We start from the raw sequence: 26,435 nt of genomic DNA, 5'->3' as shown, positions 1-26,435 counted from the left end.
GCATTATAAGGCTGCCTTGAGACAATGACTTATCAATGACCCCAGCTCAGTTAATCCCTACCATTGTGCCACTGAGTCATCATAATTATTTAGCAAATACCAGGGGCATTGGTAGACACAATGTAAGTAAACTAATTTCTGTCCCTCTTACTGCCTGGAATGCCTCTGATGATCCTACAGCTATTGAATGCAGCAATCATGTGTCTATGAACCAGAGTAATGCTGTTAGCACTGAGGCAGTGTGCCCTAGTAGGAAGTCCACTGTGTGCAGCTCACCCTGCACTAATAGAAATAACATGAGAATATCTACTTCTGCTAAGCTTCCCAGTAAAGCAATGAAAACAAGCAAGCATCCCAGAAAAGTGCCACAGACGGACTTAAGACATTTTCAATTGGCTGCACGGCTGGCCCTTGGATGGACACAGAGAGCAAACATTAATAATATGCATGTCAATCTCTGCTGGCTCAAAGTGGAGGAGAGATTGACTTAATCACTACTTGTATTTGTGAGAGGTATTGACATGTTGAAAGCAAATCAAATCAAATTGTATTTGTCACATGCGCCGAATACAACAGGTGTAGACCTTACAGGGAAATGCTTACTGACAAGCCCTTAACCAACAATGCAATTTTAAGAATACCCACAAAAAAATATATATATATACACAAAAATATACCACAAATACATAAAAAAAAAAAAGTTACAAATAATTAAAGAGCAGCAGTAAAATTACAATAGCGAGGCTATATACAGGGGGTACTGGTACAGAGTCAATGTGCGGGGGCACCGGTTAGTCAAGGTAATAAGTACATGTAGGTAGAGTTATGCATAGATAATAAACAGAGAGTAGCAGCAGCGTAAAAGGGGGGTGGGAGGGCAGTGCATATAGTCCGGGTAGCCATTTGATTAGATGTTCAGGAGTCTTATGGCTTGGGGGTAGAAGCTGTTTACAAGCCTCTTGGTCCTAGACTTGGCGCTCCGGTACCGCTTGCCGTGCGGTAGCAGAGAGAACAGTCTATGACTAGGGTGGCTGGAGTCTTTGACACCGCCTGGTATAGAGGTCCTGAATGGCAGAAAGCTTGGCCCCAGTGATGTACTGGGTCGTACGCACTACCCTCTGTAGTGCCTTGCGGTCGGAGGCCAAGCAGTTGCCATACCAGGCGGTGATGCAACCAGTCAGGATGCTCTCGATGGTGCAGCTGTAGAATCTTTTCAGTCTCCTTAGGGGGACTTGCACGCAGCTCAGACACCCATGCATACCCCACAAGACATGCCACCAGAGGTCTCTTCACAGTCCCCAAGTCCAGAACAGATTATGGGAGGCGCACAGTACTACATAGAGCCATGACTACATGGAACTCTATTCCACATCAGGTAACTGATGCAAGCAGTAGAATCAGATTTAAAAAACAGATAGAAATACACCTTATGGAACAGCGTGGACTGTGAAGAGAGACACACAGGTAGAGACACATGCATACACATCTGACCTAACCTAAACCTAACCCAACCCCTCAGGTAAAAACCTACACTATATATACAAAACTATGTGGACACCCCTTCAAATTAGTGGATTCGGCTATTTCAGCCACACCCGTTGCTGACAGGTGTATAAAATCGAGCACACAGCCATGCAATCTCCATAGACAAACATTGGCAGTAGAATGGCCTTACTAAAGAGCTCAGTGACTTTCAACAAGCTCACAGAACAGGACCGCTGAATCGTGTAGCTCGTAAAAATGGTCTGTTCTTGGTTGCAACACTCACTACCGAGTTCCAAACTGCCTCTGGAAGCAACGTCAGCACAAGAACTGTTCGTCACAAGCCTAAGATCATCATGCGCAATGCCAAGCGTCGGCTGGAGTGGTGTAAAGTTCGCCGGCATTGGACTCTGGAGCAGTGGAAACGCGTTCTCTGGAGTGATGAATCACGCTTCACCATCTGGCAGTCCGACGGATGAATCTGGGTTTGGCGGCTGCCAGGAGAACGCTACCTGCCACAATGCATAGTGCCAACTGTAAAGTTTGGTGGAGGAGGAATAATGGTCTGGGGCTGTTTTTCATGGTTCGGGATAGGCCCATTAATTCCAGTGAAGGGAAATCTTAACGCTACAGCATACAATGACATTCTAGACGATTCTGTGCTTCCAACTTTGTGGCAACAAAGCGAGGTCCGTACAGAAATGGTTTGTTGAGATCGGGCGTGGAAGAACTTGACTGGCCTGCACAGAGCCCTGACCTCAACCCCATCGAACACCTTTTGGGATGAATTGGAACGCCAAAACCTCGAGCCAGGCCTAATCGCCCAACATCGGCGCCCCGACCTCACTAACGCCCTCGTGTCTGAATGGAAGCAACTCCCCCTCAGCAACGTTCCGACATCTAGTGGAACCTGAACCTTTTTTATTGTATTCAGTTGTTGTTTTAGTAATAAAGTGTGTCTGTGTGTGTTCTCTCCCCAGGGTTGTGTGCGCTCTCCATCAGTAATGACAACTGTTACCTGGCCTACCCCGGCAGCGCTACCATCGGAGAGGTCCAGGTGTTCGACACGGTGAACCTGGTACGACTCACCCCACCCCCCATTCAACACGGCTAACTCTGCTACACACTGAGGTGTGGCTGTTTCAGTCTCACTGTGTGTTTTTTAACTGTGTCTCCAGAGGGCCGCCAACATGATCCCAGCCCATGACAGTCCGTTAGCAGCTCTGGTGTTTGATGCTAGCGGAACCAAACTGGCCACAGCCTCGGAGAAGGTGGGACACATTTTTAAACTGTTACGCTGAGCTACTGAGGTGGTGTCAGCCGGTCCCATTGCCCTCGGCCCCGACCACTAACCCTTACCATAGAGATACTATTCTCTATCCATCTCTATGGCCCCGACCACTAACCCTGACCCTTACCATAGAGATACTATTCTCTATCCATCTCTATGGCCTTGACCCTTAACCCTGACCCTTCCATGGTAGCAGATCTGATGGATATTAACAGTGTAGTGGTGGACCGGCTGAAAGTGTGTGTGTTGTAACGTCGCTCGCTGTATCAGGGATCAGCTATCGTGTGTGTAATGTAACCTGTGTGTTCTGATAGGGTACGGTGATTCGTGTGTTCTCCATCCCTGAGGGACAGAAACTGTTTGAGTTCCGTCGAGGAGTCAAAAGGTAAGACTCCTTCCTCTTCCTTCTTCTTCATCTTCTCCTCTGCCTTCTCCTTCTTCTCCTTCTTCTCCTCCTTCCTCTTCCTTCTTCTCCATCTTCATCTTCTCCTCTGCCTTCTTCTCCTTCTTCTTCTCCTCCTTCTTCTTCTCCTTCTCCTCCTTCTTCTTCTCCTTCTTCTTGTCCTCCTCCTCCTTCTCCTTCTTCTCCTTCTTCTTGTCCTCCTCCTCCTTCTTCTCCTCCTCCTCCTCCTTCTCCTTCTTCTTCTCCTTCTTCTCCTTCTCCTCCTTCTTCTCCTTCTCCTTCTTCTCCTCCTTCTCCTCCTCCTCCTCCTAGTAATATGTGTTTAATAGTGGCCAATATTGAATGATCTCCAGCTGAGTTCAGTGTGACTCTGTGTGTGTCCAGGTGTGTGTCTATCTGTTCCCTGGCCTTCAGTATGGAAGGTCTCTACCTGTCAGCATCCAGCAACACTGAGACGGTCCACATCTTCAAACTGGAGATTCAGAAAGAGAAGTAAGTACCCACCCTTCCTCATCCTCACCTTCCTCACCCTCACCCTCACCTGTGTTACATTAGTTTCATTAGAGATCTTCTCCTGTATTTCAACATTGTGTCTCCTTACCCTCCCCTGTGTTGCATTAGTTTCATTAGAGATCTTCTCCTGTATTTCAACATGGTGTCTCCTCACCCTCCCCCGTGTTACATTAGTTTCATTAGAGATCTTCTCCTGTATTTCAACATTGTGTCTCCTCACCCTCACCTGTGTTGCATTAGTTTCATTAGAGATCTTCTCCTGTATTTCAACATTGTCTCCTCACCCTCACCTGTGTTGCATTAGTTTCATTAGAGATCTTCTCCTGTATTTCAACATTGTGTCTCCTCACCCTCACCTGTGTTGCATTAGTTTCATTAGAGATCTTCTCCTGTATTTCAACATTGTGTCTCCTCACCCTCACCTGTGTTGCATTAGTTTCATTAGAGATCTTCTCCTGTATTTCAACATGGTGTGTGTAGGCCTGCGGAGGAGCCCACTACATGGGGTGGTTACTTTGGGAAGGTGCTGATGGCATCCACCACCTACCTGCCCTCTCAGGTGAGTGGGACTTCCTGTGTGTGTGTGTGTGCGTGTGTGCGTGTGCGCGCGTGCGTGTGTTGTCTGAACACGTCTCCTCTGTGTGTGTGTGTGTGTTGTCTGATCATGTCTCCTCTGTGTGTGTGTGTGTGTGTGTGTGTGTGTTCTGTGTGCGTGTGTGTGTGTTGTCTGAACACGTCTCCTCTGTGTGTGTGTGTGTGTGTGTGTGTGTGTGTGTGTGTGTTGTCTGATCACGTCTCCTCTGTGTGTGTCAGGTGACAGAGATGTTCACTCAGGGACGAGCCTTCGCCACCGTACGACTGCCCTTCTCTGGACACAAGAACATCTGCGCTCTGGCCCTGTAAGAACACACACACACACACACACACACACACACACACACACACATGGAAAAGTCTAGAGCCCTAATGGAAGAGTCAGTCTAGAGCCCTGATGGAAGAGTCAGTCTAGAGCCCTAATGGAAGAGTCAGTCTAGAGCCCTAATGGAAGAGTCAGTCTAGAGCCCTGATGGAAGCGTCAGTCTAGAGCCCTGATGGAAGAGTCAGTCTAGAGCCCTAATGGAAGCGTCAGTCTAGAGCCCTAATGGAAGAGTCAGTCTAGAGCCCTAATGGAAGAGTCAGTCTAGAGCCCTAATGGAAGCGTCAGTCTAGAGCCCTAATGGAAGAGTCAGTCTAGAGCCCTAATGGAAGAGTCAGTCTCAGAGCCCTGATGGAAGAGTCAGTCTAGAGCCCTGATGGAAGAGTCAGTCTAGAGCCCTGATGGAAGAGTCAGTCTAGAGCCCTGATGGAAGAGTCAGTCTAGAGCCCTGATGGAAGAGTCAGTCTAGAGCCCTGATGGAAGAGTCAGTCTAGAGCCCTGATGGAAGAGTCAGTCTAGAGCCCTAATGGAAGAGTCAGTCTAGAGCCCTAATGGAAGAGTCAGTCTAGAGCCCTAATGGAAGAGTCAGTCTAGAGCCCTAATGGAAGAGTCAGTCTAGAGCCCTAATGGAAGAGTCAGTCTAGAGCCCTAATGGAAGAGTCAGTCTAGAGCCCTAATGGAAGAGTCAGTCTAGAGCCCTAATGGAAGAGTCAGTCTAGAGCCCTAATGGAAGAGTCGGTCTAGAGCCCTAATGGAAGAGTCAGTCTAGAGCCCTAATGGAAGAGTCAGTCTAGAGCCCTAATGGAAGAGTCAGTCTAGAGCCCTAATGGAAGAGTCAGTCTAGAGCCCGTAATGGAAGAGTCAGTCTAGAGCCCTGATGGAAGAGTCAGTCTAGAGCCCTGATGGAAGAGTCAGTCTAGAGCCCTGATGGAAGAGTCAGTCTAGAGCCCTGATGGAAGAGTCAGTCTAGAGCCCTGATGGAAGAGTCAGTCTAGAGCCCTGATGGAAGAGTCAGTCTAGAGCCCTGATGGAAGAGTCAGTCTAGAGCCCTGATGGAAGAGTCAGTCTAGAGCCCTGATGGAAGAGTCAGTCTAGAGCCCTGATGGAAGAGTCAGTCTAGAGCCCTAATGGAAGAGTCAGTCTAGAGCCCTGATGGAAGAGTCAGTCTAGAGCCCTGATGGAAGAGTCAGTCTAGAGCCCTAATGGAAGAGTCAGTCTAGAGCCCTGATGGAAGAGTCAGTCTAGAGCCCTAATGGAAGCGTCAGTCTAGAGCCCTAATGGAAGAGTCAGTCTAGAGCCCTGATGGAAGAGTCAGTCTAGAGCCCTGATGGAAGAGTCAGTCTAGAGCCCTAATGGAAGAGTCAGTCTAGAGCCCTGATGGAAGAGTCCGTCTAGAGCCCTGATGGAAGAGTCAGTCTAGAGCCCTGATGGAAGAGTCAGTCTAGAGCCCTAATGGAAGAGTCAGTCTAGAGCCCTGATGGAAGAGTCAGTCTAGAGCCCTGATGGAAGAGTCAGTCTAGAGCCCTGATGGAAGAGTCAGTCTAGAGCCCTGATGGAAGAGTCAGTCTAGAGCCCTGATGGAAGAGTCGGTCTAGAGCCCTGATGGAAGAGTCAGTCTAGAGCCCTGATGGAAGAGTCAGTCTAGAGCCCTTGATGGAAGAGTCAGTCTAGAGCCCTGATGGAAGAGTCAGTCTAGAGCCCTGATGGAAGAGTCGGTCTAGAGCCCTGATGGAAGAGTCAGTCTAGAGCCCTGATGGAAGAGTCAGTCTAGAGCCCTGATGGAAGAGTCGGTCTAGAGCCCTAATGGAAGAGTCAGTCTAGAGCCCTAATGGAAGAGTCAGTCTAGAGCCCTGATGGAAGCGTCAGTCTAGAGCCCTAATGGAAGAGTCAGTCTAGAGCCCTAATGGAAGAGTCAGTCTAGAGCCCTAATGGAAGAGTCAGTCTAGAGCCCTAATGGAAGAGTCAGTCTAGAGCCCTAATGGAAGAGTCAGTCTAGAGCCCTGATGGAAGAGTCCGTCTAGAGCCCTGATGGAAGAGTCAGTCTAGAGCCCTGATGGAAGAGTCAGTCTAGAGCCCTGATGGAAGAGTCAGTCTAGAGCCCTGATGGAAGAGTCAGTCTAGAGCCCTGATGGAAGAGTCAGTCTAGAGCCCTGATGGAAGAGTCCGTCTAGAGCCCTAATGGAAGAGTCAGTCTAGAGCCCTAATGGAAGAGTCAGTCTAGAGCCCTAATGGAAGAGTCAGTCTAGAGCCCTAATGGAAGAGTCAGTCTAGAGCCCTAATGGAAGCGTCAGTCTAGAGCCCTGATGGAAGAGTCAGTCTAGAGCCCTAATGGAAGAGTCAGTCTAGAGCCCTAATGGAAGAGTCAGTCTAGAGCCCTGATGGAAGAGTCCGTCTAGAGCCCTGATGGAAGAGTCCGTCTAGAGCCCTAATGGAAGAGTCAGTCTAGAGCCCTAATGGAAGAGTCGGTCTAGAGCCCTAATGGAAGAGTCGGTCTAGAGCCCTAATGGAAGAGTCGGTCTAGAGCCCTAATGGAAGAGTCAGTCTAGAGCCCTGATGGAAGAGTCAGTCTAGAGCCCTAATGGAAGAGTCAGTCTAGAGCCCTGATGGAAGAGTCAGTCTAGAGCCCTGATGGAAGAGTCAGTCTCAGAGCCCTGATGGAAGAGTCAGTCTAGAGCCCTGATGGAAGAGTCAGTCTAGAGCCCTGATGGAAGAGTCAGTCTAGAGCCCTGATGGAAGAGTCAGTCTAGAGCCCTGATGGAAGAGTCAGTCTAGAGCCCTGATGGAAGAGTCAGTCTAGAGCCCTAATGGAAGAGTCAGTCTAGAGCCCTAATGGAAGAGTCAGTCTAGAGCCCTGATGGAAGAGTCAGTCTAGAGCCCTGATGGAAGAGTCAGTCTAGAGCCCTAATGGAAGAGTCAGTCTAGAGCCCTAATGGAAGAGTCAGTCTAGAGCCCTAATGGAAGAGTCAGTCTAGAGCCCTAATGGAAGAGTCAGTCTAGAGCCCTGATGGAAGAGTCCGTCTAGAGCCCTGATGGAAGAGTCAGTCTAGAGCCCTAATGGAAGAGTCAGTCTAGAGCCCTGATGGAAAGGTCAGTCTAGAGCCCTGATGGAAGCGTCAGTCTAGAGCCCTGATGGAAGAGTCAGTCTAGAGCCCTGATGGAAGAGTCAGTCTAGAGCCCTAATGGAAGAGTCAGTCTAGAGCCCTAATGGAAGAGTCAGTCTAGAGCCCTAATGGAAGAGTCAGTCTAGAGCCCTAATGGAAGAGTCAGTCTAGAGCCCTAATGGAAGCGTCAGTCTAGAGCCCTAATGGAAGAGTCAGTCTAGAGCCCTGATGGAAGAGTCAGTCTAGAGCCCTGATGGAAGAGTCAGTCTAGAGCCCTAATGGAAGCGTCAGTCTAGAGCCCTGATGGAAGAGTCCGTCTAGAGCCCTGATGGAAGAGTCAGTCTAGAGCCCTAATGGAAGAGTCAGTCTAGAGCCCTAATGGAAGAGTCAGTCTAGAGCCCTGATGGAAGAGTCAGTCTAGAGCCCTAATGGAAGAGTCAGTCTAGAGCCCTAATGGAAGAGTCAGTCTAGAGCCCTAATGGAAGAGTCAGTCTAGAGCCCTAATGGAAGAGTCAGTCTAGAGCCCTGATGGAAGAGTCAGTCTAGAGCCCTAATGGAAGAGTCAGTCTAGAGCCCTGATGGAAGAGTCAGTCTAGAGCCCTAATGGAAGAGTCAGTCTAGAGCCCTGATGGAAGAGTCAGTCTAGAGCCCTGATGGAAGAGTCAGTCTAGAGCCCTGATGGAAGAGTCAGTCTAGAGCCCTGATGGAAGAGTCAGTCTAGAGCCCTGATGGAAGAGTCAGTCTAGAGCCCTAATGGAAGCGTCAGTCTAGAGCCCTAATGGAAGCGTCAGTCTAGAGCCCTGATGGAAGAGTCAGTCTAGAGCCCTAATGGAAGCGTCAGTCTAGAGCCCTGATGGAAGAGTCAGTCTAGAGCCCTGATGGAAGAGTCAGTCTAGAGCCCTAATGGAAGAGTCAGTCTAGAGCCCTAATGGAAGAGTCAGTCTAGAGCCCTAATGGAAGAGTCGGTCTAGAGCCCTGATGGAAGAGTCAGTCTAGAGCCCTGATGGAAGAGTCGGTCTAGAGCCCTGATGGAAGAGTCAGTCTAGAGCCCTGATGGAAGAGTCAGTCTAGAGCCCTGATGGAAGAGTCAGTCTAGAGCCCTGATGGAAGAGTCAGTCTAGAGCCCTGATGGAAGAGTCAGTCTAGAGCCCTGATGGAAGAGTCAGTCTAGAGCCCTGATGGAAGAGTCTCTAGAGCCCTGATGGAAGAGTCAGTCTAGAGCCCTGATGGAAGAGTCAGTCTAGAGCCCTGATGGAAGAGTCAGTCTAGAGCCCTGATGGAAGAGTCAGTCTAGAGCCCTAATGGAAGAGTCGGTCTAGAGCCCTGATGGAAGAGTCAGTCTAGAGCCCTAATGGAAGAGTCAGTCTAGAGCCCTGATGGAAGAGTCAGTCTAGAGCCCTGATGGAAGAGTCAGTCTAGAGCCCTGATGGAAGAGTCAGTCTAGAGCCCTGATGGAAGAGTCCGTCTAGAGCCCTAATGGAAGAGTCAGTCTAGAGCCCTGATGGAAGAGTCAGTCTAGAGCCCTAATGGAAGAGTCAGTCTAGAGCCCTGATGGAAGAGTCAGTCTAGAGCCCTAATGGAAGAGTCAGTCTAGAGCCCTAATGGAAGAGTCAGTCTAGAGCCCTAATGGAAGAGTCAGTCTAGAGCCCTGATGGAAGAGTCAGTCTAGAGCCCTGATGGAAGAGTCGGTCTAGAGCCCTGATGGAAGAGTCAGTCTAGAGCCCTGATGGAAGAGTCAGTCTAGAGCCCTGATGGAAGAGTCAGTCTAGAGCCCTAATGGAAGAGTCGGTCTAGAGCCCTGATGGAAGAGTCAGTCTAGAGCCCTAATGGAAGAGTCAGTCTAGAGCCCTGATGGAAGAGTCAGTCTAGAGCCCTGATGGAAGAGTCAGTCTAGAGCCCTGATGGAAGAGTCAGTCTAGAGCCCTGATGGAAGAGTCGGTCTAGAGCCCTGATGGAAGAGTCAGTCTAGAGCCCTAATGGAAGAGTCAGTCTAGAGCCCTGATGGAAGAGTCAGTCTAGAGCCCTGATGGAAGAGTCAGTCCAGAGCCCTGATGGAAGAGTCAGTCTAGAGCCCTGATGGAAGAGTCGGTCTAGAGCCCTGATGGAAGAGTCAGTCTAGAGCCCTAATGGAAGAGTCAGTCTAGAGCCCTGATGGAAGAGTCAGTCTAGAGCCCTAATGGAAGAGTCAGTCTAGAGCCCTAATGGAAGAGTCAGTCTAGAGCCCTAATGGAAGAGTCAGTCTAGAGCCCTAATGGAAGAGTCAGTCTAGAGCCCTAATGGAAGAGTCAGTCTAGAGCCCTGATGGAAGAGTCAGTCTAGAGCCCTGATGGAAGAGTCAGTCTAGAGCCCTAATGGAAGAGTCAGTCTAGAGCCCTGATGGAAGAGTCAGTCTAGAGCCCTGATGGAAGCGTCAGTCTAGAGCCCTAATGGAAGAGTCGGTCTAGAGCCCTGATGGAAGAGTCAGTCTAGAGCCCTAATGGAAGAGTCGGTCTAGAGCCCTGATGGAAGAGTCAGTCTAGAGCCCTGATGGAAGAGTCAGTCTAGAGCCCTAATGGAAGAGTCAGTCTAGAGCCCTAATGGAAGCGTCAGTCTAGAGCCCTAATGGAAGCGTCAGTCTAGAGCCCTGATGGAAGAGTCCGTCTAGAGCCCTGATGGAAGAGTCAGTCTAGAGCCCTGATGGAAGAGTCAGTCTAGAGCCCTAATGGAAGAGTCAGTCTAGAGCCCTGATGGAAGAGTCAGTCTAGAGCCCTGATGGAAGAGTCAGTCTAGAGCCCTGATGGAAGAGTCAGTCTAGAGCCCTGATGGAAGAGTCAGTCTAGAGCCCTGATGGAAGAGTCAGTCTAGAGCCCTAATGGAAGAGTCAGTCTAGAGCCCTGATGGAAGAGTCAGTCTAGAGCCCTGATGGAAGAGTCAGTCTAGAGCCCTGATGGAAGAGTCAGTCTAGAGCCCTAATGGAAGCGTCAGTCTAGAGCCCTGATGGAAGAGTCAGTCTAGAGCCCTAATGGAAGAGTCAGTCTAGAGCCCTGATGGAAGCGTCAGTCTAGAGCCCTGATGGAAGAGTCAGTCTAGAGCCCTAATGGAAGCGTCAGTCTAGAGCCCTAATGGAAGAGTCAGTCTAGAGCCCTGATGGAAGAGTCAGTCTAGAGCCCTAATGGAAGAGTCAGTCTAGAGCCCTAATGGAAGAGTCAGTCTAGAGCCCTAATGGAAGAGTCAGTCTAGAGCCCTAATGGAAGAGTCAGTCCAGAGCCCTGATGGAAGAGTCAGTCTAGAGCCCTGATGGAAGAGTCAGTCTAGAGCCCTGATGGAAGAGTCAGTCTAGAGCCCTGATGGAAGAGTCAGTCTAGAGCCCTGATGGAAGAGTCAGTCTAGAGCCCTGATGGAAGAGTCAGTCTAGAGCCCTGATGGAAGAGTCAGTCTAGAGCCCTGATGGAAGAGTCAGTCTAGAGCCCTGATGGAAGAGTCAGTCTAGAGCCCTGATGGAAGAGTCAGTCTAGAGCCCTGATGGAAGAGTCAGTCTAGAGCCCTGATGGAAGAGTCAGTCTAGAGCCCTGATGGAAGAGTCAGTCTAGAGCCCTAATGGAAGAGTCAGTCTAGAGCCCTGATGGAAGAGTCGGTCTAGAGCCCTGATGGAAGAGTCGGTCTAGAGCCCTGATGGAAGAGTCCGTCTAGAGCCCTGATGGAAGAGTCAGTCTAGAGCCCTGATGGAAGAGTCAGTCTAGAGCCCTGATGGAAGAGTCCGTCTAGAGCCCTAATGGAAGAGTCAGTCTAGAGCCCTAATGGAAGAGTCAGTCTAGAGCCCTGATGGAAGAGTCAGTCTAGAGCCCTGATGGAAGCGTCAGTCTAGAGCCCTAATGGAAGAGTCAGTCTAGAGCCCTAATGGAAGAGTCAGTCTAGAGCCCTGATGGAAGAGTCAGTCTAGAGCCCTGATGGAAGAGTCGGTCTAGAGCCCTGATGGAAGAGTCAGTCTAGAGCCCTGATGGAAGAGTCAGTCTAGAGCCCTGATGGAAGAGTCAGTCTAGAGCCCTGATGGAAGAGTCAGTCTAGAGCCCTGATGGAAGAGTCAGTCTAGAGCCCTAATGGAAGAGTCAGTCTAGAGCCCTAATGGAAGAGTCAGTCTAGAGCCCTGATGGAAGAGTCAGTCTAGAGCCCTGATGGAAGAGTCAGTCTAGAGCCCTGATGGAAGAGTCAGTCTAGAGCCCTGATGGAAGAGTCAGTCTAGAGCCCTGATGGAAGAGTCGGTCTAGAGCCCTGATGGAAGAGTCAGTCTAGAGCCCTGATGGAAGAGTCAGTCTAGAGCCCTGATGGAAGAGTCAGTCTAGAGCCCTAATGGAAGAGTCGGTCTAGAGCCCTGATGGAAGAGTCAGTCTAGAGCCCTAATGGAAGAGTCAGTCTAGAGCCCTGATGGAAGCGTCAGTCTAGAGCCCTAATGGAAGAGTCAGTCTAGAGCCCTGATGGAAGAGTCAGTCTAGAGCCCTGATGGAAGAGTCAGTCTAGAGCCCTAATGGAAGAGTCAGTCTAGAGCCCTAATGGAAGAGTCAGTCTAGAGCCCTGATGGAAGAGTCCGTCTAGAGCCCTGATGGAAGAGTCAGTCTAGAGCCCTGATGGAAGAGTCAGTCTAGAGCCCTGATGGAAGAGTCAGTCTAGAGCCCTGATGGAAGCGTCAGTCTAGAGCCCTGATGGAAGAGTCAGTCTAGAGCCCTGATGGAAGAGTCAGTCTAGAGCCCTAATGGAAGAGTCAGTCTAGAGCCCTAATGGAAGAGTCAGTCTAGAGCCCTAATGGAAGAGTCAGTCTAGAGCCCTAATGGAAGCGTCAGTCTAGAGCCCTAATGGAAGCGTCAGTCTAGAGCCCTAATGGAAGAGTCAGTCTAGAGCCCTGATGGAAGAGTCAGTCTAGAGCCCTAATGGAAGCGTCAGTCTAGAGCCCTGATGGAAGCGTCAGTCTAGAGCCCTGATGGAAGAGTCCGTCTAGAGCCCTGATGGAAGAGTCCGTCTAGAGCCCTAATGGAAGAGTCAGTCTAGAGCCCTAATGGAAGAGTCAGTCTAGAGCCCTGATGGAAGAGTCAGTCTAGAGCCCTAATGGAAGCGTCAGTCTAGAGCCCTAATGGAAGCGTCAGTCTAGAGCCCTGATGGAAGAGTCAGTCTAGAGCCCTAATGGAAGAGTCAGTCTAGAGCCCTAATGGAAGCGTCAGTCTAGAGCCCTGATGGAAGAGTCAGTCTAGAGCCCTGATGGAAGAGTCCGTCTAGAGCCCTGATGGAAGAGTCAGTCTAGAGCCCTAATGGAAGAGTCAGTCTAGAGCCCTGATGGAAGAGTCCGTCTAGAGCCCTGATGGAAGAGTCAGTCTAGAGCCCTGATGGAAGAGTCAGTCTAGAGCCCTGATGGAAGAGTCAGTCTAGAGCCCTGATGGAAGAGTCAGTCTAGAGCCCTGATGGAAGAGTCAGTCTAGAGCCCTGATGGAAGAGTCAGTCTAGAGCCCTGATGGAAGAGTCAGTCTAGAGCCCTGATGGAAGAGTCAGTCTAGAGCCCTAATGGAAGAGTCAGTCTAGAGCCCTGATGGAAGAGTCAGTCTAGAGCCCTGATGGAAGAGTCAGTCTAGAGCCCTAATGGAAGAGTCAGTCTAGAGCCCTGATGGAAGAGTCAGTCTAGAGCCCTGATGGAAGAGTCGTCCTAGAGCCCTGATGGAAGAGTCAGTCTAGAGCCCTGATGGAAGAGTCAGTCTAGAGCCCTGATGGAAGAGTCAGTCTAGAGCCCTAATGGAAGAGTCAGTCTAGAGCCCTAATGGAAGAGTCAGTCTAGAGCCCTAATGGAAGAGTCAGTCTAGAGCCCTAATGGAAGAGTCAGTCTAGAGCCCTAATGGAAGAGTCAGTCTAGAGCCCTAATGGAAGAGTCGGTCTAGAGCCCTGATGGAAGAGTCAGTCTAGAGCCCTGATGGAAGAGTCGGTCTAGAGCCCTGATGGAAGAGTCAGTCTAGAGCCCTGATGGAAGAGTCAGTCTAGAGCCCTAATGGAAGAGTCAGTCTAGAGCCCTAATGGAAGAGTCAGTCTAGAGCCCTAATGGAAGAGTCAGTCTAGAGCCCTAATGGAAGAGTCAGTCTAGAGCCCTGATGGAAGAGTCAGTCTAGAGCCCTGATGGAAGAGTCAGTCTAGAGCCCTAATGGAAGAGTCAGTCTAGAGCCCTGATGGAAGAGTCAGTCTAGAGCCCTAATGGAAGAGTCAGTCTAGAGCCCTGATGGAAGAGTCAGTCTAGAGCCCTGATGGAAGAGTCAGTCTAGAGCCCTGATGGAAGAGTCAGTCTAGAGCCCTAATGGAAGAGTCAGTCTAGAGCCCTGATGGAAGAGTCAGTCTAGAGCCTAATGGAAGAGTCAGTCTAGAGCCCTAATGGAAGAGTCAGTCTAGAGCCCTGATGGAAGAGTCAGTCTAGAGCCCTAATGGAAGAGTCAGTCTAGAGCCCTGATGGAAGAGTCAGTCTAGAGCCCTAATGGAAGAGTCAGTCTAGAGCCCTGATGGAAGAGTCAGTCTAGAGCCCTGATGGAAGAGTCAGTCTAGAGCCCTGATGGAAGAGTCAGTCTAGAGCCCTGATGGAAGAGTCAGTCTAGAGCCCTGATGGAAGAGTCAGTCTAGAGCCCTGATGGAAGAGTCAGTCTAGAGCCCTGATGGAAGAGTCAGTCTAGAGCCCTGATGGAAGAGTCAGTCTAGAGCCCTGATGGAAGAGTCAGTCTAGAGCCCTAATGGAAGAGTCAGTCTAGAGCCCTGATGGAAGAGTCAGTCTAGAGCCCTGATGGAAGAGTCAGTCTAGAGCCCTAATGGAAGAGTCAGTCTAGAGCCCTAATGGAAGAGTCAGTCTAGAGCCCTAATGGAAGAGTCAGTCTAGAGCCCTGATGGAAGAGTCAGTCTAGAGCCCTGATGGAAGAGTCAGTCTAGAGCCCTAATGGAAGAGTCAGTCTAGAGCCCTGATGGAAGAGTCAGTCTAGAGCCCTGATGGAAGCGTCAGTCTAGAGCCCTGATGGAAGAGTCGGTCTAGAGCCCTAATGGAAGAGTCAGTCTAGAGCCCTAATGGAAGAGTCGGTCTAGAGCCCTGATGGAAGAGTCAGTCTAGAGCCCTGATGGAAGAGTCAGTCTAGAGCCCTGATGGAAGAGTCGGTCTAGAGCCCTGATGGAAGAGTCAGTCTAGAGCCCTGATGGAAGAGTCAGTCTAGAGCCCTAATGGAAGAGTCAGTCTAGAGCCCTAATGGAAGAGTCAGTCTAGAGCCCTAATGGAAGAGTCAGTCTAGAGCCCTAATGGAAGAGTCAGTCTAGAGCCCTAATGGAAGAGTCAGTCTGATGGAAGAGTCAGTCTAGAGCCCTAATGGAAGAGTCGGTCTAGAGCCCTAATGGAAGAGTCAGTCTAGAGCCCTAATGGAAGAGTCAGTCTAGAGCCCTAATGGAAGAGTCAGTCTAGAGCCCTAATGGAAGAGTCAGTCTAGAGCCCTAATGGAAGAGTCAGTCTAGAGCCCTGATGGAAGAGTCCGTCTAGAGCCCTAATGGAAGAGTCGGTCTAGAGCCCTAATGGAAGAGTCGGTCTAGAGCCCTGATGGAAGAGTCAGTCTAGAGCCCTAATGGAAGAGTCAGTCTAGAGCCCTGATGGAAGAGTCAGTCTAGAGCCCTGATGGAAGAGTCAGTCTAGAGCCCTGATGGAAGAGTCAGTCTAGAGCCCTAATGGAAGAGTCAGTCTAGAGCCCTGATGGAAGAGTCAGTCTAGAGCCCTGATGGAAGAGTCAGTCTAGAGCCCTAATGGAAGAGTCAGTCTAGAGCCCTGATGGAAGAGTCAGTCTAGAGCCCTAATGGAAGAGTCAGTCTAGAGCCCTAATGGAAGAGTCAGTCTAGAGCCCTGATGGAAGAGTCAGTCTAGAGCCCTGATGGAAGAGTCAGTCTAGAGCCCTAATGGAAGAGTCAGTCTAGAGCCCTGATGGAAGAGTCAGTCTAGAGCCCTGATGGAAGCGTCAGTCTAGAGCCCTGATGGAAGAGTCAGTCTAGAGCCCTGATGGAAGAGTCAGTCTAGAGCCCTAATGGAAGAGTCAGTCTAGAGCCCTAATGGAAGAGTCAGTCTAGAGCCCTAATGGAAGAGTCAGTCTAGAGCCCTAATGGAAGAGTCAGTCTAGAGCCCTAATGGAAGCGTCAGTCTAGAGCCCTAATGGAAGCGTCGGTCTAGAGCCCTGATGGAAGAGTCAGTCTAGAGCCCTAATGGAAGAGTCAGTCTAGAGCCCTAATGGAAGAGTCAGTCTAGAGCCCTGATGGAAGAGTCAGTCTAGAGCCCTGATGGAAGAGTCAGTCTAGAGCCCTGATGGAAGAGTCAGTCTAGAGCCCTGATGGAAGAGTCAGTCTAGAGCCCTAATGGAAGAGTCAGTCTAGAGCCCTAATGGAAGAGTCAGTCTAGAGCCCTAATGGAAGAGTCGGTCTAGAGCCCTGATGGAAGAGTCAGTCTAGAGCCCTGATGGAAGAGTCAGTCTAGAGCCCTGATGGAAGAGTCAGTCTAGAGCCCTAATGGAAGCGTCAGTCTAGAGCCCTGATGGAAGAGTCAGTCTAGAGCCCTAATGGAAGCGTCAGTCTAGAGCCCTAATGGAAGAGTCAGTCTAGAGCCCTGATGGAAGAGTCAGTCTAGAGCCCTAATGGAAGAGTCAGTCTAGAGCCCTAATGGAAGAGTCAGTCTAGAGCCCTGATGGAAGAGTCAGTCTAGAGCCCTAATGGAAGAGTCAGTCTAGAGCCCTAATGGAAGAGTCAGTCTAGAGCCCTAATGGAAGAGTCAGTCTAGAGCCCTGATGGAAGAGTCAGTCTAGAGCCCTGATGGAAGAGTCAGTCTAGAGCCCTGATGGAAGAGTCAGTCTAGAGCCCTGATGGAAGAGTCAGTCTAGAGCCCTGATGGAAGAGTCAGTCTAGAGCCCTGATGGAAGAGTCAGTCTAGAGCCCTGATGGAAGAGTCAGTCTAGAGCCCTGATGGAAGCGTCAGTCTAGAGCCCTGATGGAAGAGTCAGTCTAGAGCCCTGATGGAAGAGTCAGTCTAGAGCCCTGATGGAAGAGTCAGTCTAGAGCCCTGATGGAAGAGTCAGTCTAGAGCCCTGATGGAAGAGTCAGTCTAGAGCCCTGATGGAAGAGTCGGTCTAGAGCCCTAATGGAAGAGTCAGTCTAGAGCCCTGATGGAAGAGTCAGTCTAGAGCCCTGATGGAAGAGTCCGTCTAGAGCCCTGATGGAAGAGTCAGTCTAGAGCCCTGATGGAAGAGTCAGTCTAGAGCCCTGATGGAAGAGTCAGTCTAGAGCCCTGATGGAAGAGTCCGTCTAGAGCCCTAATGGAAGAGTCAGTCTAGAGCCCTGATGGAAGAGTCAGTCTAGAGCCCTAATGGAAGAGTCAGTCTAGAGCCCTGATGGAAGAGTCAGTCTAGAGCCCTAATGGAAGAGTCAGTCTAGAGCCCTAATGGAAGAGTCAGTCTAGAGCCCTGATGGAAGAGTCAGTCTAGAGCCCTGATGGAAGAGTCAGTCTAGAGCCCTGATGGAAGAGTCAGTCTAGAGCCCTGATGGAAGAGTCAGTCTAGAGCCCTGATGGAAGAGTCAGTCTAGAGCCCTGATGGAAGAGTCAGTCTAGAGCCCTAATGGAAGAGTCAGTCTAGAGCCCTGATGGAAGAGTCAGTCTAGAGCCCTAATGGAAGAGTCAGTCTAGAGCCCTGATGGAAGAGTCGGTCTAGAGCCCTGATGGAAGAGTCAGTCTAGAGCCCTGATGGAAGAGTCGGTCTAGAGCCCTGATGGAAGAGTCAGTCTAGAGCCCTAATGGAAGAGTCAGTCTAGAGCCCTGATGGAAGAGTCAGTCTAGAGCCCTGATGGAAGAGTCAGTCTAGAGCCCTAATGGAAGAGTCAGTCTAGAGCCCTGATGGAAGAGTCGGTCTAGAGCCCTGATGGAAGAGTCAGTCTAGAGCCCTAATGGAAGAGTCAGTCTAGAGCCCTGATGGAAGAGTCAGTCTAGAGCCCTGATGGAAGCGTCAGTCTAGAGCCCTGATGGAAGAGTCAGTCTAGAGCCCTGATGGAAGAGTCAGTCTAGAGCCCTAATGGAAGAGTCAGTCTAGAGCCCTAATGGAAGAGTCAGTCTAGAGCCCTAATGGAAGAGTCAGTCTAGAGCCCTAATGGAAGAGTCAGTCTAGAGCCCTAATGGAAGGGTCAGTCTAGAGCCCTAATGGAAGAGTCAGTCTAGAGCCCTGATGGAAGAGTCAGTCTAGAGCCCTAATGGAAGCGTCGGTCTAGAGCCCTAATGGAAGCGTCAGTCTAGAGCCCTGATGGAAGAGTCAGTCTAGAGCCCTGATGGAAGAGTCCGTCTAGAGCCCTAATGGAAGAGTCAGTCTAGAGCCCTAATGGAAGCGTCAGTCTAGAGCCCTGATGGAAGAGTCAGTCTAGAGCCCTAATGGAAGAGTCAGTCTAGAGCCCTAATGGAAGAGTCAGTCTAGAGCCCTGATGGAAGAGTCAGTCTAGAGCCCTAATGGAAGAGTCAGTCTAGAGCCCTAATGGAAGAGTCAGTCTAGAGCCCTGATGGAAGAGTCAGTCTAGAGCCCTAATGGAAGAGTCAGTCTAGAGCCCTGATGGAAGAGTCAGTCTAGAGCCCTGATGGAAGAGTCAGTCTAGAGCCCTGATGGAAGAGTCAGTCTAGAGCCCTGATGGAAGAGTCAGTCTAGAGCCCTGATGGAAGAGTCAGTCTAGAGCCCTGATGGAAGAGTCAGTCTAGAGCCCTGATGGAAGAGTCAGTCTAGAGCCCTGATGGAAGAGTCAGTCTAGAGCCCTGATGGAAGCGTCAGTCTAGAGCCCTGATGGAAGAGTCAGTCTAGAGCCCTGATGGAAGAGTCAGTCTAGAGCCCTGATGGAAGAGTCAGTCTAGAGCCCTGATGGAAGAGTCAGTCTAGAGCCCTGATGGAAGAGTCAGTCTAGAGCCCTGATGGAAGAGTCAGTCTAGAGCCCTGATGGAAGAGTCAGTCTAGAGCCCTGATGGAAGAGTCAGTCTAGAGCCCTGATGGAAGAGTCAGTCTAGAGCCCTAATGGAAGAGTCAGTCTAGAGCCCTAATGGAAGAGTCAGTCTAGAGCCCTAATGGAAGAGTCAGTCTAGAGCCCTAATGGAAGAGTCAGTCTAGAGCCCTGATGGAAGAGTCAGTCTAGAGCCCTGATGGAAGAGTCAGTCTAGAGCCCTAATGGAAGAGTCAGTCTAGAGCCCTAATGGAAGAGTCAGTCTAGAGCCCTAATGGAAGAGTCAGTCTAGAGCCCTAATGGAAGAGTCAGTCTAGAGCCCTAATGGAAGAGTCAGTCTAGAGCCCTGATGGAAGAGTCAGTCTAGAGCCCTGATGGAAGAGTCAGTCTAGAGCCCTGATGGAAGAGTCAGTCTAGAGCCCTGATGGAAGAGTCAGTCTAGAGCCCTAATGGAAGAGTCGGTCTAGAGCCCTAATGGAAGAGTCGGTCTAGAGCCCTAATGGAAGAGTCGGTCTAGAGCCCTAATGGAAGAGTCAGTCTAGAGCCCTGATGGAAGAGTCAGTCTAGAGCCCTGATGGAAGAGTCAGTCTAGAGCCCTGATGGAAGAGTCAGTCTAGAGCCCTAATGGAAGAGTCAGTCTAGAGCCCTGATGGAAGAGTCAGTCTAGAGCCCTGATGGAAGAGTCAGTCTAGAGCCCTAATGGAAGAGTCAGTCTAGAGCCCTGATGGAAGAGTCAGTCTAGAGCCCTGATGGAAGAGTCAGTCTAGAGCCCTGATGGAAGAGTCAGTCTAGAGCCCTAATGGAAGAGTCAGTCTAGAGCCCTGATGGAAGAGTCAGTCTAGAGCCCTAATGGAAGAGTCAGTCTAGAGCCCTGATGGAAGAGTCAGTCTAGAGCCCTAATGGAAGAGTCGGTCTAGAGCCCTAATGGAAGAGTCAGTCTAGAGCCCTAATGGAAGAGTCAGTCTAGAGCCCTGATGGAAGAGTCAGTCTAGAGCCCTGATGGAAGAGTCAGTCTAGAGCCCTGATGGAAGAGTCAGTCTAGAGCCCTGATGGAAGAGTCAGTCTAGAGCCCTGATGGAAGAGTCCGTCTAGAGCCCTAATGGAAGAGTCAGTCTAGAGCCCTAATGGAAGAGTCAGTCTAGAGCCCTAATGGAAGAGTCAGTCTAGAGCCCTAATGGAAGAGTCAGTCTAGAGCCCTGATGGAAGCGTCAGTCTAGAGCCCTAATGGAAGCGTCAGTCTAGAGCCCTAATGGAAGAGTCAGTCTAGAGCCCTGATGGAAGAGTCAGTCTAGAGCCCTGATGGAAGAGTCAGTCTAGAGCCCTGATGGAAGAGTCAGTCTAGAGCCCTGATGGAAGAGTCAGTCTCAGAGCCCTGATGGAAGAGTCAGTCTAGAGCCCTAATGGAAGAGTCAGTCTAGAGCCCTGATGGAAGAGTCAGTCTAGAGCCCTGATGGAAGAGTCAGTCTAGAGCCCTAATGGAAGAGTCAGTCTAGAGCCCTAATGGAAGAGTCAGTCTAGAGCCCTGATGGAAGAGTCCGTCTAGAGCCCTAATGGAAGAGTCAGTCTAGAGCCCTAATGGAAGAGTCAGTCTAGAGCCCTGATGGAAGAGTCAGTCTAGAGCCCTGATGGAAGAGTCAGTCTAGAGCCCTAATGGAAGAGTCAGTCTAGAGCCCTAATGGAAGAGTCAGTCTAGAGCCCTAATGGAAGAGTCAGTCTAGAGCCCTAATGGAAGAGTCAGTCTAGAGCCCTAATGGAAGAGTCAGTCTAGAGCCCTAATGGAAGAGTCAGTCTAGAGCCCTGATGGAAGAGTCAGTCTAGAGCCCTAATGGAAGAGTCAGTCTAGAGCCCTAATGGAAGAGTCAGTCTAGAGCCCTGATGGAAGAGTCAGTCTAGAGCCCTAATGGAAGAGTCAGTCTAGAGCCCTAATGGAAGAGTCGGTCTAGAGCCCTAATGGAAGAGTCAGTCTAGAGCCCTAATGGAAGAGTCAGTCTAGAGCCCTGATGGAAGAGTCAGTCTAGAGCCCTAATGGAAGAGTCGGTCTAGAGCCCTAATGGAAGAGTCAGTCTAGAGCCCTAATGGAAGAGTCAGTCTAGAGCCCTAATGGAAGAGTCGGTCTAGAGCCCTGATGGAAGAGTCAGTCTAGAGCCCTAATGGAAGAGTCAGTCTAGAGCCCTGATGGAAGAGTCAGTCTAGAGCCCTGATGGAAGAGTCAGTCTAGAGCCCTGATGGAAGAGTCAGTCTAGAGCCCTGATGGAAGAGTCAGTCTAGAGCCCTGATGGAAGAGTCAGTCTAGAGCCCTGATGGAAGAGTCAGTCTAGAGCCCTGATGGAAGAGTCCGTCTAGAGCCCTAATGGAAGAGTCAGTCTAGAAACCCTAATGGAAGAGTCAGTCTAGAGCCCTGATGGAAGCGTCAGTCTAGAGCCCTAATGGAAGCGTCAGTCTAGAGCCCTGATGGAAGAGTCAGTCTAGAGCCCTGATGGAAGAGTCAGTCTAGAGCCCTGATGGAAGAGTCAGTCTAGAGCCCTAATGGAAGAGTCAGTCTAGAGCCCTGATGGAAGAGTCGGTCTAGAGCCCTAATGGAAGAGTCAGTCTAGAGCCCTAATGGAAGAGTCAGTCTAGAGCCCTAATGGAAGAGTCAGTCTAGAGCCCTAATGGAAGAGTCAGTCTAGAGCCCTAATGGAAGAGTCAGTCTAGAGCCCTGATGGAAGAGTCAGTCTAGAGCCCTGATGGAAGAGTCAGTCTAGAGCCCTGATGGAAGAGTCAGTCTAGAGCCCTAATGGAAGAGTCAGTCTAGAGCCCTAATGGAAGAGTCAGTCTAGAGCCCTAATGGAAGCGTCAGTCTAGAGCCCTAATGGAAGAGTCAGTCTAGAGCCCTGATGGAAGAGTCAGTCTAGAGCCCTAATGGAAGAGTCAGTCTAGAGCCCTAATGGAAGAGTCAGTCTAGAGCCCTAATGGAAGCGTCAGTCTAGAGCCCTGATGGAAGAGTCAGTCTAGAGCCCTGATGGAAGAGTCAGTCTAGAGCCCTAATGGAAGAGTCAGTCTAGAGCCCTGATGGAAGAGTCAGTCTAGAGCCCTGATGGAAGAGTCAGTCTAGAGCCCTGATGGAAGAGTCAGTCTAGAGCCCTGATGGAAGAGTCAGTCTAGAGCCCTGATGGAAGAGTCAGTCTAGAGCCCTGATGGAAGAGTCAGTCTAGAGCCCTGATGGAAGAGTCAGTCTAGAGCCCTAATGGAAGAGTCAGTCTAGAGCCCTAATGGAAGAGTCAGTCTAGAGCCCTGATGGAAGAGTCAGTCTAGAGCCCTGATGGAAGAGTCAGTCTAGAGCCCTGATGGAAGAGTCAGTCTAGAGCCCTGATGGAAGAGTCAGTCTAGAGCCCTGATGGAAGAGTCAGTCTAGAGCCCTGATGGAAGAGTCAGTCTAGAGCCCTGATGGAAGAGTCAGTCTAGAGCCCTGATGGAAGAGTCAGTCTAGAGCCCTGATGGAAGAGTCAGTCTAGAGCCCTGATGGAAGAGTCAGTCTAGAGCCCTGATGGAAGAGTCAGTCTAGAGCCCTGATGGAAGAGTCAGTCTAGAGCCCTAATGGAAGAGTCAGTCTAGAGCCCTAATGGAAGAGTCAGTCTAGAGCCCTAATGGAAGAGTCAGTCTAGAGCCCTAATGGAAGAGTCAGTCTAGAGCCCTGATGGAAGCGTCAGTCTAGAGCCCTAATGGAAGAGTCAGTCTAGAGCCCTAATGGAAGAGTCAGTCTAGAGCCCTGATGGAAGAGTCAGTCTAGAGCCCTAATGGAAGCGTCAGTCTAGAGCCCTAATGGAAGAGTCAGTCTAGAGCCCTGATGGAAGAGTCAGTCTAGAGCCCTGATGGAAGAGTCAGTCTAGAGCCCTGATGGAAGAGTCAGTCTAGAGCCCTAATGGAAGAGTCAGTCTAGAGCCCTAATGGAAGAGTCAGTCTAGAGCCCTGATGGAAGAGTCAGTCTAGAGCCCTGATGGAAGAGTCAGTCTAGAGCCCTGATGGAAGAGTCAGTCTAGAGCCCTAATGGAAGAGTCAGTCTAGAGCCCTGATGGAAGAGTCAGTCTAGAGCCCTGATGGAAGAGTCAGTCTAGAGCCCTAATGGAAGAGTCAGTCTAGAGCCCTGATGGAAGAGTCAGTCTAGAGCCCTAATGGAAGAGTCAGTCTAGAGCCCTGATGGAAGAGTCAGTCTAGAGCCCTAATGGAAGAGTCAGTCTAGAGCCCTGATGGAAGAGTCAGTCTAGAGCCCTAATGGAAGAGTCAGTCTAGAGCCCTAATGGAAGAGTCAGTCTAGAGCCCTAATGGAAGAGTCAGTCTAGAGCCCTAATGGAAGAGTCAGTCTAGAGCCCTAATGGAAGAGTCAGTCTAGAGCCCTGATGGAAGAGTCAGTCTAGAGCCCTAATGGAAGAGTCAGTCTAGAGCCCTAATGGAAGAGTCAGTCTAGAGCCCTAATGGAAGAGTCAGTCTAGAGCCCTGATGGAAGAGTCGGTCTAGAGCCCTAATGGAAGAGTCAGTCTAGAGCCCTAATGGAAGAGTCAGTCTAGAGCCCTGATGGAAGAGTCAGTCTAGAGCCCTGATGGAAGAGTCAGTCTAGAGCCCTGATGGAAGAGTCAGTCTAGAGCCCTGATGGAAGAGTCAGTCTAGAGCCCTAATGGAAGAGTCAGTCTAGAGCCCTGATGGAAGAGTCAGTCTAGAGCCCTGATGGAAGAGTCAGTCTAGAGCCCTGATGGAAGAGTCGGTCTAGAGCCCTGATGGAAGAGTCAGTCTAGAGCCCTGATGGAAGAGTCAGTCTAGAGCCCTGATGGAAGAGTCAGTCTAGAGCCCTGATGGAAGAGTCAGTCTAGAGCCCTGATGGAAGAGTCAGTCTAGAGCCCTAATGGAAGAGTCAGTCTAGAGCCCTGATGGAAGAGTCAGTCTAGAGCCCTAATGGAAGAGTCAGTCTAGAGCCCTAATGGAAGAGTCAGTCTAGAGCCCTAATGGAAGAGTCAGTCTAGAGCCCTAATGGAAGAGTCAGTCTAGAGCCCTGATGGAAGAGTCAGTCTAGAGCCCTAATGGAAGAGTCAGTCTAGAGCCCTAATGGAAGCGTCAGTCTAGAGCCCTAATGGAAGAGTCAGTCTAGAGCCCTGATGGAAGAGTCAGTCTAGAGCCCTAATGGAAGAGTCAGTCTAGAGCCCTGATGGAAGAGTCAGTCTAGAGCCCTAATGGAAGAGTCAGTCTAGAGCCCTAATGGAAGAGTCAGTCTAGAGCCCTGATGGAAGAGTCAGTCTAGAGCCCTGATGGAAGAGTCAGTCTAGAGCCCTAATGGAAGAGTCAGTCTAGAGCCCTAATGGAAGAGTCAGTCTAGAGCCCTAATGGAAGAGTCAGTCTAGAGCCCTGATGGAAGAGTCAGTCTAGAGCCCTGATGGAAGAGTCAGTCTAGAGCCCTGATGGAAGAGTCAGTCTAGAGCCCTGATGGAAGCGTCAGTCTAGAGCCCTGATGGAAGAGTCAGTCTAGAGCCCTGATGGAAGAGTCAGTCTAGAGCCCTGATGGAAGAGTCAGTCTAGAGCCCTAATGGAAGAGTCAGTCTAGAGCCCTGATGGAAGAGTCAGTCTAGAGCCCTGATGGAAGAGTCAGTCTAGAGCCCTGATGGAAGAGTCCGTCTAGAGCCCTGATGGAAGAGTCAGTCTAGAGCCCTAATGGAAGAGTCAGTCTAGAGCCCTAATGGAAGAGTCAGTCTAGAGCCCTGATGGAAGAGTCAGTCTAGAGCCCTGATGGAAGAGTCAGTCTAGAGCCCTAATGGAAGAGTCAGTCTAGAGCCCTGATGGAAGAGTCAGTCTAGAGCCCTGATGGAAGAGTCAGTCTAGAGCCCTGATGGAAGAGTCAGTCTAGAGCCCTAATGGAAGAGTCAGTCTAGAGCCCTAATGGAAGAGTCAGTCTAGAGCCCTGATGGAAGAGTCAGTCTAGAGCCCTAATGGAAGAGTCAGTCTAGAGCCCTAATGGAAGAGTCAGTCTAGAGCCCTAATGGAAGAGTCAGTCTAGAGCCCTAATGGAAGAGTCAGTCTAGAGCCCTAATGGAAGAGTCAGTCTAGAGCCCTAATGGAAGAGTCAGTCTAGAGCCCTAATGGAAGAGTCAGTCTAGAGCCCTAATGGAAGAGTCAGTCTAGAGCCCTGATGGAAGAGTCAGTCTAGAGCCCTGATGGAAGAGTCAGTCTAGAGCCCTGATGGAAGAGTCAGTCTAGAGCCCTAATGGAAGAGTCAGTCTAGAGCCCTAATGGAAGAGTCAGTCTAGAGCCCTAATGGAAGAGCTCAGTCTAGAGCCCTAATGGAAGAGTCAGTCTAGAGCCCTAATGGAAGAGTCAGTCTAGAGCCCTAATGGAAGAGTCAGTCTAGAGCCCTGATGGAAGAGTCAGTCTAGAGCCCTGATGGAAGAGTCAGTCTAGAGCCCTAATGGAAGAGTCAGTCTAGAGCCCTGATGGAAGAGTCAGTCTAGAGCCCTGATGGAAGAGTCAGTCTAGAGCCCTGATGGAAGCGTCAGTCTAGAGCCCTGATGGAAGAGTCAGTCTAGAGCCCTAATGGAAGAGTCCGTCTAGAGCCCTGATGGAAGAGTCAGTCTAGAGCCCTGATGGAAGAGTCGGTCTAGAGCCCTGATGGAAGAGTCAGTCTAGAGCCCTAATGGAAGAGTCAGTCTAGAGCCCTGATGGAAGAGTCAGTCTAGAGCCCTGATGGAAGAGTCAGTCTAGAGCCCTGATGGAAGAGTCAGTCTAGAGCCCTGATGGAAGAGTCAGTCTAGAGCCCTAATGGAAGCGTCAGTCTAGAGCCCTAATGGAAGAGTCAGTCTAGAGCCCTAATGGAAGAGTCAGTCTAGAGCCCTAATGGAAGAGTCAGTCTAGAGCCCTGATGGAAGAGTCAGTCTAGAGCCCTAATGGAAGCGTCAGTCTAGAGCCCTGATGGAAGAGTCAGTCTAGAGCCCTGATGGAAGAGTCAGTCTAGAGCCCTAATGGAAGAGTCAGTCTAGAGCCCTAATGGAAGAGTCAGTCTAGAGCCCTAATGGAAGAGTCAGTCTAGAGCCCTAATGGAAGAGTCAGTCTAGAGCCCTAATGGAAGAGTCAGTCTAGAGCCCTAATGGAAGAGTCAGTCTAGAGCCCTGATGGAAGAGTCAGTCTAGAGCCCTGATGGAAGAGTCAGTCTAGAGCCCTGATGGAAGAGTCAGTCTAGAGCCCTGATGGAAGAGTCAGTCTAGAGCCCTGATGGAAGAGTCAGTCTAGAGCCCTGATGGAAGAGTCAGTCTAGAGCCCTGATGGAAGAGTCAGTCTAGAGCCCTGATGGAAGAGTCAGTCTAGAGCCCTAATGGAAGAGTCAGTCTAGAGCCCTAATGGAAGAGTCAGTCTAGAGCCCTAATGGAAGAGTCAGTCTAGAGCCCTAATGGAAGAGTCAGTCTAGAGCCCTAATGGAAGAGTCGGTCTAGAGCCCTAATGGAAGAGTCAGTCTAGAGCCCTAATGGAAGAGTCAGTCTAGAGCCCTAATGGAAGAGTCAGTCTAGAGCCCTGATGGAAGAGTCAGTCTAGAGCCCTAATGGAAGAGTCAGTCTAGAGCCCTAATGGAAGAGTCAGTCTAGAGCCCTAATGGAAGAGTCAGTCTAGAGCCCTGATGGAAGAGTCAGTCTAGAGCCCTAATGGAAGAGTCAGTCTAGAGCCCTGATGGAAGAGTCAGTCTAGAGCCCTGATGGAAGAGTCAGTCTAGAGCCCTGATGGAAGAGTCCGTCTAGAGCCCTGATGGAAGAG

At 50.3% G+C, this 26,435-nt stretch overlaps 1 protein-coding gene across 1 annotated transcript in view; it reads left to right on the top strand.

Annotated features, from left to right (window-relative positions):
- Positions 1-26,435, top strand: part of wipi2 (WD repeat domain, phosphoinositide interacting 2) — a gene marked incomplete at its 3' end in the record, with an annotated part of 84,772 nt that overhangs the window by 46,584 nt on the left and 11,753 nt on the right. Inside the window, exons 6-11 of the mRNA XM_045218418.1 lie at positions 2,463-2,560; positions 2,661-2,753; positions 3,088-3,158; positions 3,561-3,668; positions 4,170-4,248; positions 4,503-4,588. Coding sequence (XP_045074353.1) covers positions 2,463-2,560; positions 2,661-2,753; positions 3,088-3,158; positions 3,561-3,668; positions 4,170-4,248; positions 4,503-4,588 — 535 coding nt within the window. The remainder of the gene's footprint in view (positions 1-2,462; positions 2,561-2,660; positions 2,754-3,087; positions 3,159-3,560; positions 3,669-4,169; positions 4,249-4,502; positions 4,589-26,435) is intronic.

The sequence above is a fragment of the Coregonus clupeaformis genome, unplaced genomic scaffold (genome assembly GCF_020615455.1).
Source record: "Coregonus clupeaformis isolate EN_2021a unplaced genomic scaffold, ASM2061545v1 scaf1560, whole genome shotgun sequence".
NCBI classification, from domain to species: domain Eukaryota; kingdom Metazoa; phylum Chordata; class Actinopteri; order Salmoniformes; family Salmonidae; genus Coregonus; species Coregonus clupeaformis.
This window is presented reverse-complemented; position numbering and strand designations above follow the sequence as displayed.